Source organism: Anabrus simplex, chromosome 2 (assembly GCF_040414725.1).
Source record: "Anabrus simplex isolate iqAnaSimp1 chromosome 2, ASM4041472v1, whole genome shotgun sequence".
Classification (NCBI taxonomy): Eukaryota; Metazoa; Arthropoda; class Insecta; order Orthoptera; family Tettigoniidae; genus Anabrus; species Anabrus simplex.
Genome location: NC_090266.1, coordinates 428,943,905 through 428,960,926, shown reverse-complemented (window position 1 = coordinate 428,960,926; position 17,022 = coordinate 428,943,905). Strand labels below are relative to the sequence as shown.

Here is a 17,022-nt window from a genome sequence, read left to right as displayed (position 1 = left end):
AATAATGGGTTGAATGCCTTCAATGAGGATACATATATCTCAGAAACTGAAGATATTACAGAACTGAAAATTTGTAAATGGGATCTCCTTTAAAAATAAAGAAACACGTATATTTTTGCTTTTGGAAAATTCAATTAATGGCGGTTAAACAGGAGTGGCAAATTGGGGTGAATTTTTTGAAAGAATATATCTACAGAATATCTGAGAAACGTAAAATGTTACAGACGTAAAAAGTGGGTATTTGGAATCTCCTGTAAGTGTAAGGAAACATAGGTGATTTGTCTTTGGAAACTCCACTTAAGGGGAAATAAAAGGGGGTGAAATTTTAAAATGAGAATTTCTACAGTATATCTTAAAAAAACTTAACATGTTACAGACGTGAAAATTGGTATTTTGATCTCCTTTAAAAACAAAGAAAAGCTCGTTTTGGGGGGGAAACGATCTTGGGGGGGGGGGGGGGGGCGTGGGAGTGAAAAGGAGTTGAATTCCTTTCATGAGGACACATAAATCAAAAACTGACGAGGTTAGAGTGGTGATAATTGGTATTTAGAAGATCCTTTACTATTATAGGAACAAGTATTTTTTGCCTTAATATCACTTTGTGACGGGGGGGGAGTGTGAAAGGAAGTTAAAAAAGTGAATTATTTTTGTGGGGATACTTATATCTCAAAACTGAAGGTAATAAACGTGAACATTGGTATTTGGAATTTCCTTTAAACATAAAGAAACACGCCTTCTTTTAATTTTTTGGGGGGATGGGGTTAAATAAACTTAACGGTGGTGGGGTGTAAAAGGAGGTGAGACCAATTGATTTTACTGTTCATAATGTACTTATAAGGAGCCTCCGTTGCTCAGGCGGCAGCACGCCGGCTTCTCACAGATGGGTTCCGTGTTTCAAATCCCGGTCACTCCATGTGACTCCATGGACAAAATGGAGGCGGGACAGGTTTTTCTCCGGATACTCCGGCTTTCCCTGTCATCATTCATTCCAGCAACACTGTCCAATATTTCATTTCATTTGTCACTCATCGATCATTGCCCCAGAGGGGAGCTTCGGCAGCCGGCACAATTCCTATTGTCGCCGCTAGATGGGGCTTTATTTATTCCATCCCTGAGCCTGTCGAATGATAGGAAACAGGCTGTAGACTTTCGATGTACTTATTCTGATCATAAACCGATCATTATTAATCTTTCCTGGGTTCTTTTTCAACAGCCATCTTTTCCTTCGGAGAATGTTCTTAGATTACAGTAGATTCTCCTGGCATATAAATAAAAATTTAAACACATTTGAAATAAACGATAGGAATGAGATTGGCCGTCAAATTGTTCACCTCTATAATAAGGTCAATAATACACGGAGGTATGTCATTCGTATCGCCAGAAATCCCGCACACTTGCCTACGCGCGACAATGGTGCTGGTCACATTGTCAACAATGACAATAGCAGCAGATGTAATTTACCGCCAAGTAGCGGTCTTGCATATTGCTGTGTGGTCCAGAACATATAATCATAATAATAATAATAATAATAATAATAATAATAATAATAATAATAATAATAATAATAATAATAATAATAATAATCATCATCATCTGGACCGTCGTCACATGTGCGGACCACGCTGGAAACGGATCCTGGACGGCTAATGACTAAGAATACAGTCCGGCCGCTGGTTCAGTAGGCTACCGCCAAGGCACCCAAGACGACACCACGACAGATCCACTGTAGGATTTGATCCATATTAAAAATGCTTATAGGAAAAGATGGCAAAGATTTAGGGACCCAACTAACTGGGTGGAATACCTGGACCTAGCCCGGGAAGTACGAAATCGATTGCTGGAAAGAAAGATTGAAAAATGGGAGGAAACTTGCCGTAATCTATTAGAAAACGAGTCAGATCGCGAATTTTGGCGGATTCTCGCAGAAAACGAGTCAGATCGCGAATTTCGGCGGATTATATATCTAAAACAATAAGCATTCAATTATAAATTTCAGTATAATACCGTAGCGAAGCACGGGTATCTTGCTAGTTACTGATAAATTGCTTTTGTTTAATGTTAGTATGTAAGAGTTCAACAGCAGTCATAAGGTGAATAATAAGGTTCCTTAAAATTGGTTATTTGTTTAATTCCACATTAGTCTACCTTTTTAACTTGAGCATTTGCTTAGGTGTCCGGTACTACCAGATCTTCCCCTATATTTTGCCATTTACTGTTAATTTTTGCAGTAGTGTATTATTTAGGCTACTTATATAACCTTTTTTTTTCTAGGTCTTTTCTAGTGGGCAATAAAATGCTAACTCCAACAGAAACAACTCTTAAATGTGTTCAGTAATAAAGACTCATATTACTTAGCTGGTACCTATGTGATTAATTGGCAGTGCACATATCTTTTGTATACCCTATTGTATCCTTTGAGAAGGTTAAAGCAAAAAATAATTTAAAAATTGATTCTCAACATAGGTCTAATTTTTTCTTAAGCATGATTCAGAACATGCTTTACGGCATTTACCTTGCACCAAGGTATGGAACTGAATTAGAATAAGTTGCATAGCCAGGAGACAAGAAGAGCTGCACTATTCTGTTCTTGGTGCTATGCTTCAGAACTCCTTTCATAGATATAACTGTGACATCTAGTCATTATGAGAAAAAATGAATTTAATTTCAAGCTGGGCAGCTTAATTAGACATTTCATTGAGCTAGAAATGCTGTATTTTCCTACTAAAATACCCCAGTATCAACCCATGAGTGATCAGTTATTTGTTTTTCTTTTTAAATGAAGGATCTTGAAAGTATTTCCTTCTACCCTCTCAGGCGTAAAGGTGTAACATAGTTCCTTGTACTGTATATCAACCAATCATTCATCACTGATCTGCATTTAAGGTTGTCGCCTAGGTGGCAAGAAGTTTGAAATCTGTTGAACATCTCCCTTGGTAAATTATTCCAATCCCTAACTTAAGTCTTCTTCCTATAAACAAGTACTTGCTCCAATTTACCCTCTTGAATTCCAATTTTATCTTCATATTATGGTCTTCCCCACTTTTAAAACATCCATTCAAGCTTATTCGCCTACTAATGTCATTCCCTACCATCTCTCCACTTACAGCTCAAAATGTACCACTTATTATAAGTTATAAATCTCATTGTTATGATCCGCATTGAATATTGCTATGTATGAGTAAGTACAATTTAAGGGTCCACCTGTTCAATGCACAAAATAATCCATTGATTATTGTCTCATTATCCTTTTAATTCGTGGAACATGTTTCATCCGATGTATTGAACAGGTGGTCAGTACTTGATCATACGTACCACTTAGTCGATCTGTTCATCTCCTTACTTCCCAATATTCACTGCCGGAAGGTTGCAACATTTTTTTAACTCTACTCTTTCGTCTGAAATCAACCGGTACAAATCGTGCTGCTAGCCTTTGAATCTTTACCAATTATTGAATGTAGTAATCCTGGCAAGGATCCCATACATTGGAACCATATTCTAATTGGGGTCTTACCAGTGACTTACATGCCCATTACATCTTTACCACAACCCCTGAATACTTTCATAACCAAATGAAGAGATCTGTAACCTCTATTTACACCCTCGTTAATGTGATTACCTCAATGAAGATCCTTATGTAAACATCTAGGCACTTACAATGATCTCCATGAGGTACTTTCACCTCATCAACGCAGTAATGAAAACTGAGAGGACTTTTCTTCTTATCAAAACTTATAACTTGACTTTTCACCCCGTCTACCATCATATCATTCATTGTCTGCTCTGTACTTCACAACATTGTTCACATCTTTTTGCAGTCACTTAACTTGTGTAACTTATTTGTTACTCTGTACAGGCCAATGACCTTAGATGTTAGGCCCCTTTAAACAACAAGCAACTCTATACATTATAACATCATCTGAAATTTTTTTTTCGGTAATTCCAACTCTTTACTCTCATACACTCATGAGCGATTGAATTAGTGATAGCTGCCATATAAAAGAAGACATAAAAGTCCAATAATACTGCTTTGTGGAACCCCTATCTTAATTGCTACAGGATCAGATAATGCTTCACATACTCGTAATTTTCTGAGGTCTGTTTTCTAGAAATTTAGCTGGTCATTCTATCACTTCAAAATTATGCTGAAAATGACCTATCTTTCTGTTTCAGAGACCTGAGCAACAACCAGATCCAAATTTTATCAAATTTCACATTCGTTAATCTTACTAAGTTATCTACACTGTAAGTATTTTTGATGAACTTAATTATTTTATAATTAAAGTAATAAACAATCCCTTTCTCTCCAAATCTCTAACTTTGAGTTTGTAAATTTTTTCTGATAAATTGTTTTGTATTGGTGAAATAAGTTTCCTTTGAGTTTTCTTGTTTATCTAAACAGGAAGTGAGATTTCGTAAGACCATCCATTTCTTTCAAACATTTTATAAAATATATTTAATTGATTTCATGTTAATTGTAAACAGAGAGATGGGTAATATGCATCAATACTATGTATTAAAATTGATTTACATTTCACACTTCAGAATATACAGGGTTATTTCTTCCACTGTGTACAAACTCTAGGGATTGATCGCGGAGAGGATATGGAATAAAAATGGTCTAATGAACATATGTCCGGAAATGCATGGTGTCCATGCTAGCGACCATGTATTCTGTCATATCGGTACTTTGTTACAAAGACTGAAGGCCAATACGCGCTGTACCATGCCGCCACACTGACAGTGCGTGGTTTCCTCCTAGAGGGTGGTACTGTTCCTCATACATCATGCCCTAGTGCCCTCTCCTACCATAATCATTGGTACCATTGTGTCTGGGTCACTTAGGGTTGCCAGGTTTTGGTCAAATAAAAATTGAAGATTTTCAGGTTTTGGTCAGGAAAAAAAGAAGATATTATGACTTACTGAAAAATATCTCTGGTAGTTATATTTTAACACACTACCTACAAAAAATAGGGTTGCCACTTTCTTCACAAAAAGAAGATTTTTCATGGACATATTTTTTAATGACTCATGCAGTCATATTTTTATTAAATGCTATTTTCGATCAAAAACCCCTCACTTTTACTGTGCGTCTTAAACCCTACTACTTCGTACCACTTTAGTATTTTGAAACTGATTTAGCTTTATCTAGGAATCTACAGTCATTCATTACTAGGTTATAAAACTCTTTGCAGGACATGTCAAAATTTATTACAATTTGAAGCTCTGATTTTATGAGTTCTGGTGAACACCTGTTCCTAACATCAGTCCATCTGTTCTTCATCATCGAAAACACTTGTTCCAAACAAGCATTTGAACCTGGTATGCTTAGCATAAAACATATGAGCAGAGAGATATTTGTCACTTTTTGTTGAGGCACTAGTGTGAAGAATTTCACCCACTTATACACAACATCACCATCCTTACTGATACAGTCAGTAAAGGTATCTTTCACCTCACAAAATCTATATATATAAAGTAACTTGTCCTGACTGACTGACTGACTGACTGATTCATCATCGCCGAGCCAAAACTACTGGACATAAAGAAATGAAATTTTGGGAATACATTCATATTAAGATGTAGGTGCTCGCTAAGAGAGGATTTTTGGATATTCCTTTGCTAAGGGGGGTGAAAAGGGGGGGTGAAATTTTAAAATGAGTGTATCTATATCTCAAAACTTTAAAAGTTTACAGATGTAAAAATTGGTATTTAGAGTCTTCTTTAAAAATAAGGAAACACATATTCTTTTGTTTTCAGAAAATCCCAATAGGAGGGATGAAAACAGTGAAAAAGGGGTTGAATGCCTTTAATCAGGATACCGGTACTTATATCTCAGAAACTGAAGATATTACAGACCAGAAAATTGGTACCTGTGATCTCTTTTAAAAATAAAGAAACATGTATTTTTTTTGGAAAATCCAATTAATGGGAGGGTGAAAAGGGAGGGGGGTGAATTTTTAAAATGAGTGCATCTATATCTCAAAACTTTTAAAGTTTACAGATGTAAAAATTGGTATTTAGAATCTAAATTAAAATTTTAAAAAACACGTATTTTTTTGTTTTCAGAAAATCCCAATAGGAGGGGTGAAAAGCGGTGGAAAAAATTTGAATGCCTTTAATGAGGATACTTATATCTCAGAAAGTGAAGATATAATAGACCTGAAAATTGGTACTTTTGATCTCTTTTAAAAATAAAGAAACACATATTTTTTGTTTTTGGAAAATCCAATTAATGGGAGGGTAAAAAGGGGGGGGGTGAATTTTTAAAATGAGTGCATCCTTATCTCAAAAAATTTAGTTTACAGATGTAAAAATTGGTATTTAGAATCTTCATTAAAAATAAACACGTATTTTTTGTTTTCGGAAAATCCCAATAGGAGGGGAAAAGGGGTGAAAAATGGGTTGAATGCCTTTAATGAGGATACTTATATCTCAGAAACTGAAGATATTACAGACCTGAAATATGGTGTTTGGGATCTCCTTTAAAAATAAAGAAAAATGAATTTTTTTGTTTTTGGAAAATTCAATTAATGGGGGGAGTGAAAAGGTGGTGAATTTTTAAAATTAGTGTATCTATATCTCAAAACATTTAAAGGTTATAGATGTAAAATTTGGTATTTAGAATTTCCTTTAAAAATAAAGAAACACGTATCTTTTTGTTTTCGGAAAATTCCAATTGGAAGGGTGGAAAAGGGTGAAAAATGGGTTGAATGCCTTTAACGTAGCTACTTATATTTCAGAACCTGAAGATATTACAGACCTGAAAATTGGTGTTTGGGATCTCCTTTAAAAGTAAAGAAACATGTATTTTTTGTTTTTGAATAACCCAATTGGGGGGGGGGGGGGTGAAAAGCGGTGAATTTTTAAAATGACTGTATCTATATCCCAAAACTTTTAAAGTTTATAGATGTAAAAATTGGTATTTAGAATCTCCTTTAAAAATAAAGGAACATGTATTATTTTGTTTTCTGTAAATCCCAATAGGAGGGCTGTAAAAGGGTTGAATGCCTTTAATGAGGATACATATATCTCAGAAACTGAAGATAACACATAACTGAAAATTTGTATATGGGATCTCCTTTAAAAATAAAGTAACACGTATTTTTGGTTTTTGGAAAATCTAATTAATGGCGGTTAAACAGGAGAGACAAACTGGGGTGAATTTTTTGAAAGACTATATCTACAGAATATCTGAGAAACGTAAAAAGTGGGAATTTGGAATTACCTGTAAATGTAAAGAAATATAATTGATTTCTTTTTGGAAACTCCCCGTTAGGGGAAATAAAAAGGGATGAAATTTTTAAATGAGAATTTCTACAGAATATATCAAAAAACTTAACATGTTACAGAAGTGAAAAATGGTATTTTTATCCATTAAAAATAAAGAAATGTGTATTTTTAGTTTTCGGAAATACCACTTCCGTGGAGGGAGGGGGGTTAAAGTGACTGAAAACGGTGTTGACTTCTTTTAATTAGGCTACTGATATCTCAAAAATGAAGATGTTACAGACATGAAAATTGATATTTGGATTTCCTTTAAAAACAAAGAAAAACGCGTTTGGAGGGGGGGGACCATCTTGCGGGGCGGGAGTGAAAAGGAGTTGAATTCCTTTCACGAGGACACATAAATAAAAAACTGAAGAAGTTCGAGTCGTGATAATTGGTATTTAGAAGATCCTTTACAATTAAAGAAACAAGTAATTTTTGCCGGAAAATTCACTTGGGGTGGGGGGGGGGGGGTGGAGGAGTGTGAAAGGAAGTGAAAGAAAGTGAATTATTTTTATGGGAATATTTATATCTCAGAACTGAAGGTATTAGACGTGAACATTGGTGTTTGGAATCTCCTTTAAACATAAAGAAACACGCCTTCTTTTAATTTTTTTTTTGGGGGGGGATATAAACTGAACGGTGGTGGGGTGTAAAAGGAGGTGAGACCAATTGATTTTACTGTTCATAATTATACTTATAAGGATCCTCCGTTGCTCAGGTGGCAGCGCGCCGGCCTCTCACAGCTGGGTTCCGTGGTTCAAATCCCGTTCACTTCATGTGACATTCGTGCTGGACAAAACGGAGGCGGGACAGGTTTTTCTCCGGATACTCCGATTTTCCCTGTCATCATTCATTCCAGAAACACTGTCCAATATGTCATTTCATTTGTCATTCAATGATCATTGCCCCAGAGGAGCGCTTCGGCAGCAGGCCCAATTCCTACTGTCGCTGCTAGATGGGGCTTTATTCATTCCGTTCCTGACCCTGTCGAATGACTGGAAACAGGCTGTAGATTTTTGATGTACTTATTCTGATCATAAACCGATCTTTTTTTTTATCTTTGCTGGGTTTGATTTCAACAGCCATCTTTTCCTTCGGAGAACGTTCTTAGATTACAGTAGATTCTCCTGGCATATAAATAAAAATTTAAACACATTTGAAATAAACAATAGGAATGAGATTGACCGTCCAATTGTTCACCTCTATATTAAGGTCAATAATGCTCGGAAGTATGTCATTCGTATTGCCAGAAAGCCCGCACACTTGCCTACGCGCAGCATTGGTGCTGGTCACATTGTCAACAATGACAATGGTAGCAGATGTAATTTACCGCCAAGTAGCGGTCTTGCATCTTGCTGTGGGGTCCAGAATATCTAATAATAATAATAATATTAATAATAATAATAATAATAATAATAATAATAATAATAATAATAATAATAATAATAATAATAATAATGTTCTGGACCGTCGTCAAATTGTGCGGACCGCGCTGGAAACGGGTCCTGGCCTGGTAGTGACTACGAATACAGTCCAGCCGGGGGTTCAATACTGCCAAGGCACCCAAGACGACACCAGACCGGATCTCCTTCAGGATTTGATCCATACTAAAAATGCTTATAGGAAAAGATGGCAAAGATTTAGGGACCCAACTGACCGGGTGGAAAACCTGGACCTAGCCCGGGAAGTATGAAATCGATTGCTGGAAAGAAAGATTGAAAAATGGGAGGAACTTTGCCGTAATCTCTCAGAAAACGAGTCAGATCGTGAATTTTGGCGGATTCCCTCAGAAAACGAGTCAAATTGCGAATTTCGGTGGATTATATATAAAACGTTAAGCATTCAATTATAATTTTCAGTATAATACCGTAGCGAAGCACGGGTATCTTGCTAGTTCTTCATATAGCTGGTCCAGGTTGATTTGATCTTGCAGATTGAGTATTTCAACTGCAAGTTCAAAGTCACAATATTGTACTTCCCCACTCAAAGAAAAAGGTTCCCACCTTGCATACTTATTACTAGCTGAGAAGTCATAATGGTTTTCGAGATATTTCAGCAATGTGTCATAGAAACAATCAAATTCACATGAAATCCTCTTAAGGGATGTTGATGAAATCTCTCTCATTAATTTCTTAGTTTCACTCCCATATAATTTGTTGTTCTTTCTTTGTGTGATCTTGTTATAGATCATGCATAGACTGTTATGAAATAATACTTAGCTCCCTTTTTTCCAGGCATATTGATACTGATTACATTTGACTTGCTATATTTGACACAAAATGCAAATATATTTCAGGAATATTTTCCTTCCATGGGTCTTCAGCTAAAAATACCAATGCAAGTTGCTTTGGACAGGCATCAGTGCTCTTGAAATAGCTCTTTATAGCTGGCCAGTACTCAATAAATCTGTTAATGGCAGGAGTTAAGGAGAGCAATCTTGTGGGCACATGCCTTATTATTTCAGACCACTCAAAATCCACAAATTCGAAAAAATGATTTTAGTTCCTCACGCCTTTTAGCTGATTCAGAGAAATGATTATAGATCTTCAAAACAAGATTCTCTACATCAATTTCCAGCTCTTCCATGACATGCTTCATCGCATTATGAACCATGTGATTTGAACAACTGGCTTTCTGCAGGTTGGGATTCTTGCAAAGCAACAATTGATAAACAGATTGTTTCCTGCCAAAATTCACATTTGCATTGTCAGCACTATATGCCATTAAATTATTAATTAGTGAATGGCTCTCCAGTCCATCAACGATTAATTTTGCCACTGCATTTGAAGATTCATCAGACTGTTCAATAAACGTGAACAGTTTGTTCTGTACGCCTACTAACGGTTCAAAGTATCTTATACAAATTGGGATCATCTTTTTGTTGCCTCTATCTGAAGCATCTGTTGCTACTGAGAAAAACTTACTACTTTCAGGAGATTTTAGAATATTAACAAAATCACTGACTGTTTTAGATGCTAATGCGTTTTTGACTAACATTTCTGCCTTCGTCTTGCCACAGGAAAGTTTTACAGTTGTTTCTGAATCTGAGAATATACATGAGGTCAATTTATTGCCACAATCCAAACTTGCATAACTCAGGTTATGTTTGACTGTGTGATACAAAAAGTCCTAACTCACAAGCTGGAACAACATTGGCTTCAGATTTCTTAGTGTTCACAAAATATTTAGACACTTTCGTGGTTTGACTACTTGCTTTCTCCTTTAACTGTTGTCCTTTGTACTGGGCATGTTGCTTGAGATCAAACTGTCCACCATGCAAAATGCTGAATTCCTTCTTGCACAATGTACAAAACGCATGTTTATCACCTGAACCAGGTCTAACCCACATGAAAATATCTTCCCATTTCTTCAAGTACACTTGACTGTACTGCTTGTGCTTGTAGCATTTCTTCTTGGCTGGTGAACTCATTAGGATTCTCGAACAAAACTAGGGGAACTGTATGGATTCAATAAATTATCTTCTTCTTTCCTGAGGCTTATGGGCTCTTTTACTGTTACCCAGTCACTACACTTGTTAATAAAAGGAATCACGTGCAAAAATAGGGGCTTTAAACACATATACAGATGAAATTTTTCACATATTGAATGAGATATATAGAACTGATGAACACTGTTAGGATTGCCAAGTTATTCATAGATCACACACGAAAAGGATCTTGCACACACTTCAGATGGAAGCAGGAGCGTACTGTCTGATGATAGACAAATGAAGTATGAAGGTTACAAAATCTTCATCGCCTGGTAATTTGAACTGGCTTGTCAGTTGTCACCCAGTTCCAATACATAAGTATTAAACACTACACTATTAATGACAATTTATGATGGTGGATAAAGCACTGTACCACAATTTCCGTATGTGACAAAAACTGCAAAAGTCTGGGGCGAGGATGTATAGGGGATCCCTCATGAGGATGTAGGATTAATGCAACTATGTGGAGAGTACTATGACCCAAGAGATTATTGAGAGTAGTAAGAATTAACAAATGGTGATAAGGGTAAAGAAACATATTATAAAGCACATGGACACAAGGTTCTAGTCTTCATGCTGAATTGATCCATCTTGGTGTCTTATTACCACACAAACATGACTGGATCTACAATTGGGAATAACGATAAGACATGGATCCACAATATTAAAGGAGGTCATTTTGGGGAGGGGAGAACACTATTTTGAGGGTTGACATTTATGGAGTCATTAAAGAATATGTGAAAATTACCAGAAGGGTGTGTTTTTAAGATCGACGTGATAACCTAAACCCGTAATGTGCGATGTTTGGTCTGGTTGACAAAAGTAGAACTCACCAAAACACATGTGGTAGGAATCAAAGAGAATGAGTAGAAGGTATGACAAAAGACGGTAGCAACGCAACGAGAAGCACAGTAGCTACAGTAGCTATGTAGAACAAAAAATAAGAAAAGAAAAAACCGACACAAAACCAGAATTGGCGTAGAATCTGACAGAGAAGTGGTCAAGAACCAGACTATGAGTGAGCAATGGTTATAAAAGCAATTGAGCGTCATCAAAAAATTGATTAATAATGTTTATATTGGTGGGAGAGAGGTCAGGTAACAAACAGGTAATACTAGTAGGGAAAGGAATTTTCATCCGTGTAAGACTAGTGAGTAATTTACAACGAGAGAGAAAATATGCAGGGCATTGGAAAAAATAAATGATTAAGATCCCCGTCTGAATCACCGCACATACAGTAAGGCAGATTAACTAAACGAAAATGGAATTTATATTGCGGGGTAAGAGCATGATTGAACCTTAAGCAAATTATGTTAGTAATATGTCGACATGTATATGTACCCTTGGAAAACCAAGGTTTCATTGGAATGGATTGTTGCAGCTGATAATAATAGGTACCTTTAAAACGTGCAGATTGGTTCCACTCATCTTGCCAAGGCCGGCAGGTAGTTTCTTTAAGACAAGGATAGAAATCAAGAGTTGGTATGGCTACTGTAAGAGGAGGGCTGTGGAGATGGCAGGCTTCATTGGCAGCAAAACCAGCTTGATCATTACCGGTAATGTTAGAATGTCCAGGTATCCATACAAGCGTTATATATACTCCATCTTGTTCAAGTTGGTAGAGTAGAGATTTGACATTATATAAATACCGGTTTAAAGAGGGGGGTAAATGGTGATAATGCCTGTAAAACGCTTTGTGCACCTGTATAAATGGTAGCTTTTGAGAAGGAATGTTGTTGTGTATAAATTAAAGCTCATTGGATGGCAAACAATTCGGCAGAGAAAATGAAAAAAGTAGCCGGGAAATGGAATCGTTCAATCGTGCGAGAATTGCAAATAAAGAAAGCAGCACCAACTCCTTAGGAATGTTTTGAGCTGTCAGTATAGATATTAACACCATGAGCAGAAGGGGTTATGCATAGTATTTTCAACGGGGGACAAGGAAGATCAGAATTAGGTGCTGTTCCAGAGAATAAGGATTTATGAGAAATTATAATATTGGGGGTATAGTGAAGGCTAGCATTCAATAAATCATCACTGCAATGAAATTTACGAATATTTGTAAAACAGCTAATTGGAAATGAAGTATATCGACAACACTATCAATTGTGCGATCGAGTGATCTTCAGAAGTACCAACCTAAACATAGACTACCGTAAAATCGATATCTGAATGGTAATAATAACAAATAAAATCAAATTAATGTGCATTTTTGTTATATGCATATTAAGGGGAAGTACTGTGTTGGGTTCTACGATAAGCCAGCACCAAATATTAAAAAACGGAAGAAAGTGTTGTACGGGGAAATAAAAAACATAAGGCTAAATTAACAGTAAAAAAACGTAAGAATACGGTTAAAACGTAGAACCTGGCAACCCTAAAGTACCTTCTTGTGTTTATTCACCGGGTAGTGGAAGTGTTACAGCGTTGTACATCAGTAGCGTAGCCAGGATTTCAGTTTGGTGGAGGGGGGGGGGGGGGAGGCATTAAGGTAGTTCATCATCCAGAATTTTATTTTGATAGGTGTCCAAACTTCCAGAGTTTAGCTGGTATAGAATAGCTAAAAAGGAAATGAGTATCCATGGATCCAGTAAGAGTTGTGGATTTGTGCGGATTCCAGAAGCTAATAGCAATTTTCTTCTTCTGCTTTTCCCACATCTGTGGGTTCACGGGTGCGAACTGTGTCACAAGTGTGGATTTGGCCCTGTATCTCTTGAGTTATCCACTGATTCTTAGTTGAACTTTTTTTTCCTTCCTAACATTTCTTCAGCAGCCCTACTGACTTCATTTTTCATGACTATCCACTCTTCCTCTATAGTGTTTCCTTCAGCCTTTTCATTTAGCCCTTGTGCAACATGTCCCTTGAAATAATCCCTCACACTCTTTTCTTTCAACTTGTCTGGATCCCATCTTTTTGCATTCTTTCCTTTCATCAATTTCTTCAACTTAAGATGGCATTTCATGACCGACAAGTCGTGGTCAGAGTCCACGTCTGCTCCTGGGAAAGTTTTGCAATCCAACACCTGGTTCCTGAATCTCTGCCTAATCATAATGAATTCTATTTGATGCCTTCCAGTGTCTCCATGTTTCATCGACGTATACAGCCATCGTTTGTGGTGTTTGAACCAAGTATTAGCAAGGACTAAATTATGGTCAGTGCAGAATTCAACCAGCTGACTTCCTCTTTCTTTCCTTTGTCCCAATCCAAATTCTCCTACTGTATTACCTTCTCTTACTTGGCCCACCACTGCATTCCAGTCTCCCATCACAATTAGATTTTCTTCACCTTTTACATATTGTATTAAATCTTCTACCTCTTCATATATTCTTTCAATTTTCTCATCATCTGCTGAACTAGTAGGCATAAAGCCCTGCACTATTGTGGTGGGCATTGGTTTGATGTCTATCTTGACAACAATTATTCTTTCACTATGCTGGTTGTAGTAGCTTACCCGCTGCCCTGTTTTCTTATTCATTATTAAACCAACTCCTGCATTTCCCCTGTTTGATTTTGTGTTGATAATTCGGTAGTCTCCTGACTAAAAATCCTGTTCTTCCTGCCAACGTACATCACTTATACCAACTACATCTAACTTTAGTCTATCCATCTCCCTTTTCAGATTCTCTAACCTAACACAATGATTCAAACTTCTAACATTCCATGCTCTGACTCGCAGAACATCAGCATCCATCCTCCTGATGATCACCCCTCTCATGTAGTTCCCACCCGGAGATCCGAATGGGGGACTAGTTTACCTCCATAATATTTTACCCGGGAGGAAGCCATCATCAGTACATCATTCATACAGAGAGAGCTGCATGTCCTCGGGAGTTAGTTACGGCTGTAGTTTCCCCGTTGCTTTCAACCGTGTAGCAGTAACAACACAGCTAAGCCATGTTGAGTATTATTACATATCAGTCAATCATCTAGACTGCCGCCCTTGCAACTTCCGAAAGGCTGCTACCCCCCTTTCGATGAACTATTCCTTAGTCTGGTCTCTACCGAGCTAGATAGCTGCAGTCACTTAAGTGCGGCCAGTATCCAGTAATCGGGAGATAGTGGGTTCGAGCCCCACTTTCGGCAGCCTCAAAGATGGTTTTCCGTGGTTTCCCATTTTCACACCAGGCAAATGCTGGGGCTGTACCTTAATTAAGGCCACGGCCACTTCCTTCCAATTCCTAGGTCATTCCTATCCCATTGTCGCCATAAGACCTATCTGTGTCGGTGCGATGTAAAGCAACTAGTAAAAATAAAAAAAATTAAATTCTGGTCCCTCAACAGATACTCATCCGATATGGTTGCACCAGTGGCTCGGCTATCTGCTTCATTGGGACACGCAAGACTCCCCACCGCGGCAAGGTCACATGGTTCGCCGGTGAGGTTGAACCCAATTATGCAATAACAAACATGAACACCATTGCATGATTTGAGAGTTTATTTTTCTCATGCTCTAGGGCATGTTCCCCAAATCACACGCTCTTCACTTTCACTTTACAACAATACATGACTCATTGGTTCTTGCCTTCACGGGACAGTACCACTGAAACTGAACACACCCGGTGAGTTGGCTGTGCAGTTACGAGTGCGCAATTGTGAGTTTGCATCCGGGAGATGGTGGGTTCGAACTCCACTGTCGGCAGCCCTGAAGATGGTTTTACGTGGTTTCCCACTTTCAAACCAGGAAAATGCTGGGGCTGTACCTTAATTAAGGCCACAGATGCCTCTTTCCCACTCCTAGGCCTTTCCTATCCCATCGTTGCCATAAGACCTATCTGTGTCGGTGCAACGTGAAACAAATTGAAATAAAAAGAAAACTGAACATAGATATATTACAATTACAGATACCAATGCTCAAATAGCAGTGGTGCTACCTCTAGTGCACGAGTCACTGCAATCCCTATTCTGGCCAATAGTAAATAACGTAAGACATTGGCGACTACGAGATCTGTCGACGCGTCACACCGACTCTGCTTATGGATGACGAGACCTGCTAGCAGGTCTCATGATGCATTTTATATAATGGAGCAGTACTGCGTGTCATTCACAGATTATGCTTTAGTACATTCTCGTTCATCTGTTCAGAAGGCAAACTAATTCTTATGATGAGGGGCATGTAGAGGGTACATGGGAGATAGAATAATTAAGAAGTTATCCAACATACATGTACCATGTTTTTACAACCTATTATATTAAGAAAACACTGTTTGTGAAAGTGGTTTTTTTTTTTTAGAATTGCCTGATGTGAAATTGGGAAACCACAGAAAACCATCTTAAGGGCTACCGACAATGGGGTTCGAACCCACTATGTCCCAAATGCAAGCTCACAGCTGCCTGCACCTAACCGCAAGACCAACTTGCTTGGTTGTGTAAGAATAGAAGCAGTATAAGAAATGCTTTGACCATTAGTGCGATATGTTATGGTACCTAACTATCCCTATATAAATAACTAGCAAGATACCCGTGCTTCGCTACGGTATTATACTGAAATTTATGATTGAATGCTTATTGTTTTAGATATATAATCCGCCGAAATTCGCGAACTGACTCGTTTTCTGCGAGAATCCACCAAAATTCCCGATCTGACTGGTTTTCTATTATTTCACGGCACGTTTCCTCCCATTTTTCAATCTTCCTTTCCAGCAATCGATTTCGTACTCCCCGGGCTAGGCTCAGGTATTCCTTCCGGTCAGTTGGGTCCGTAAATCTTTGCCATCTTTTCCTATAATCATTTTTAATATGGATAAAATCCTTCAGGAGATCCGGCGTGGTGTCATATTGGGTGCCTTGGCGGCACTGAACCCGCGGCCGGACTGCATTCTTAGTCATTTGTCCAGGAGCCGTTACCAGCGCGGTCCGCACATTTGACGACGGTCCGGAATATTATTATTATTATTAATATTATTATTATTATTACTACTATTATGTGTTGCTGGAATGGCTGATGACAGGGAAAACCGGAGTATCCGGAGAAAAACCTGTCCCGCCTCCGTTTTGTCCAGCACGAATGTCACATGTAGTGACCGGGATTTGAACCACGGCACCCAGCTGTGAGAGGCCGGCGCGCTGCCGCCTGAGCAACGGAGGATACTTATAAGTACATTAATAACATTAAAATCAATTGGATACACCTCCTCTACACCCCACCGCCGTTAAGTTTATTTACCGCCACCCCCCCCCCCCCCCACCAAAAAAATTAAAAGAATGCTTGTTTCTTTATGTTTAAGGGAGATTCCAAACACCAATGTTCACGTCTATTACCTTC

At 37.8% G+C, this 17,022-nt stretch overlaps 1 protein-coding gene across 1 annotated transcript in view; it reads left to right on the top strand.

Annotated features, from left to right (window-relative positions):
• The window catches only part of sli (slit guidance ligand), a 1,279,943-nt gene that overhangs the window by 1,164,062 nt on the left and 98,859 nt on the right, over nucleotides 1-17,022 (top strand). Inside the window, exon 21 of the mRNA XM_067140837.2 lies at nucleotides 4,171-4,242. Coding sequence (XP_066996938.1) covers nucleotides 4,171-4,242 — 72 coding nt within the window. The remainder of the gene's footprint in view (nucleotides 1-4,170; nucleotides 4,243-17,022) is intronic.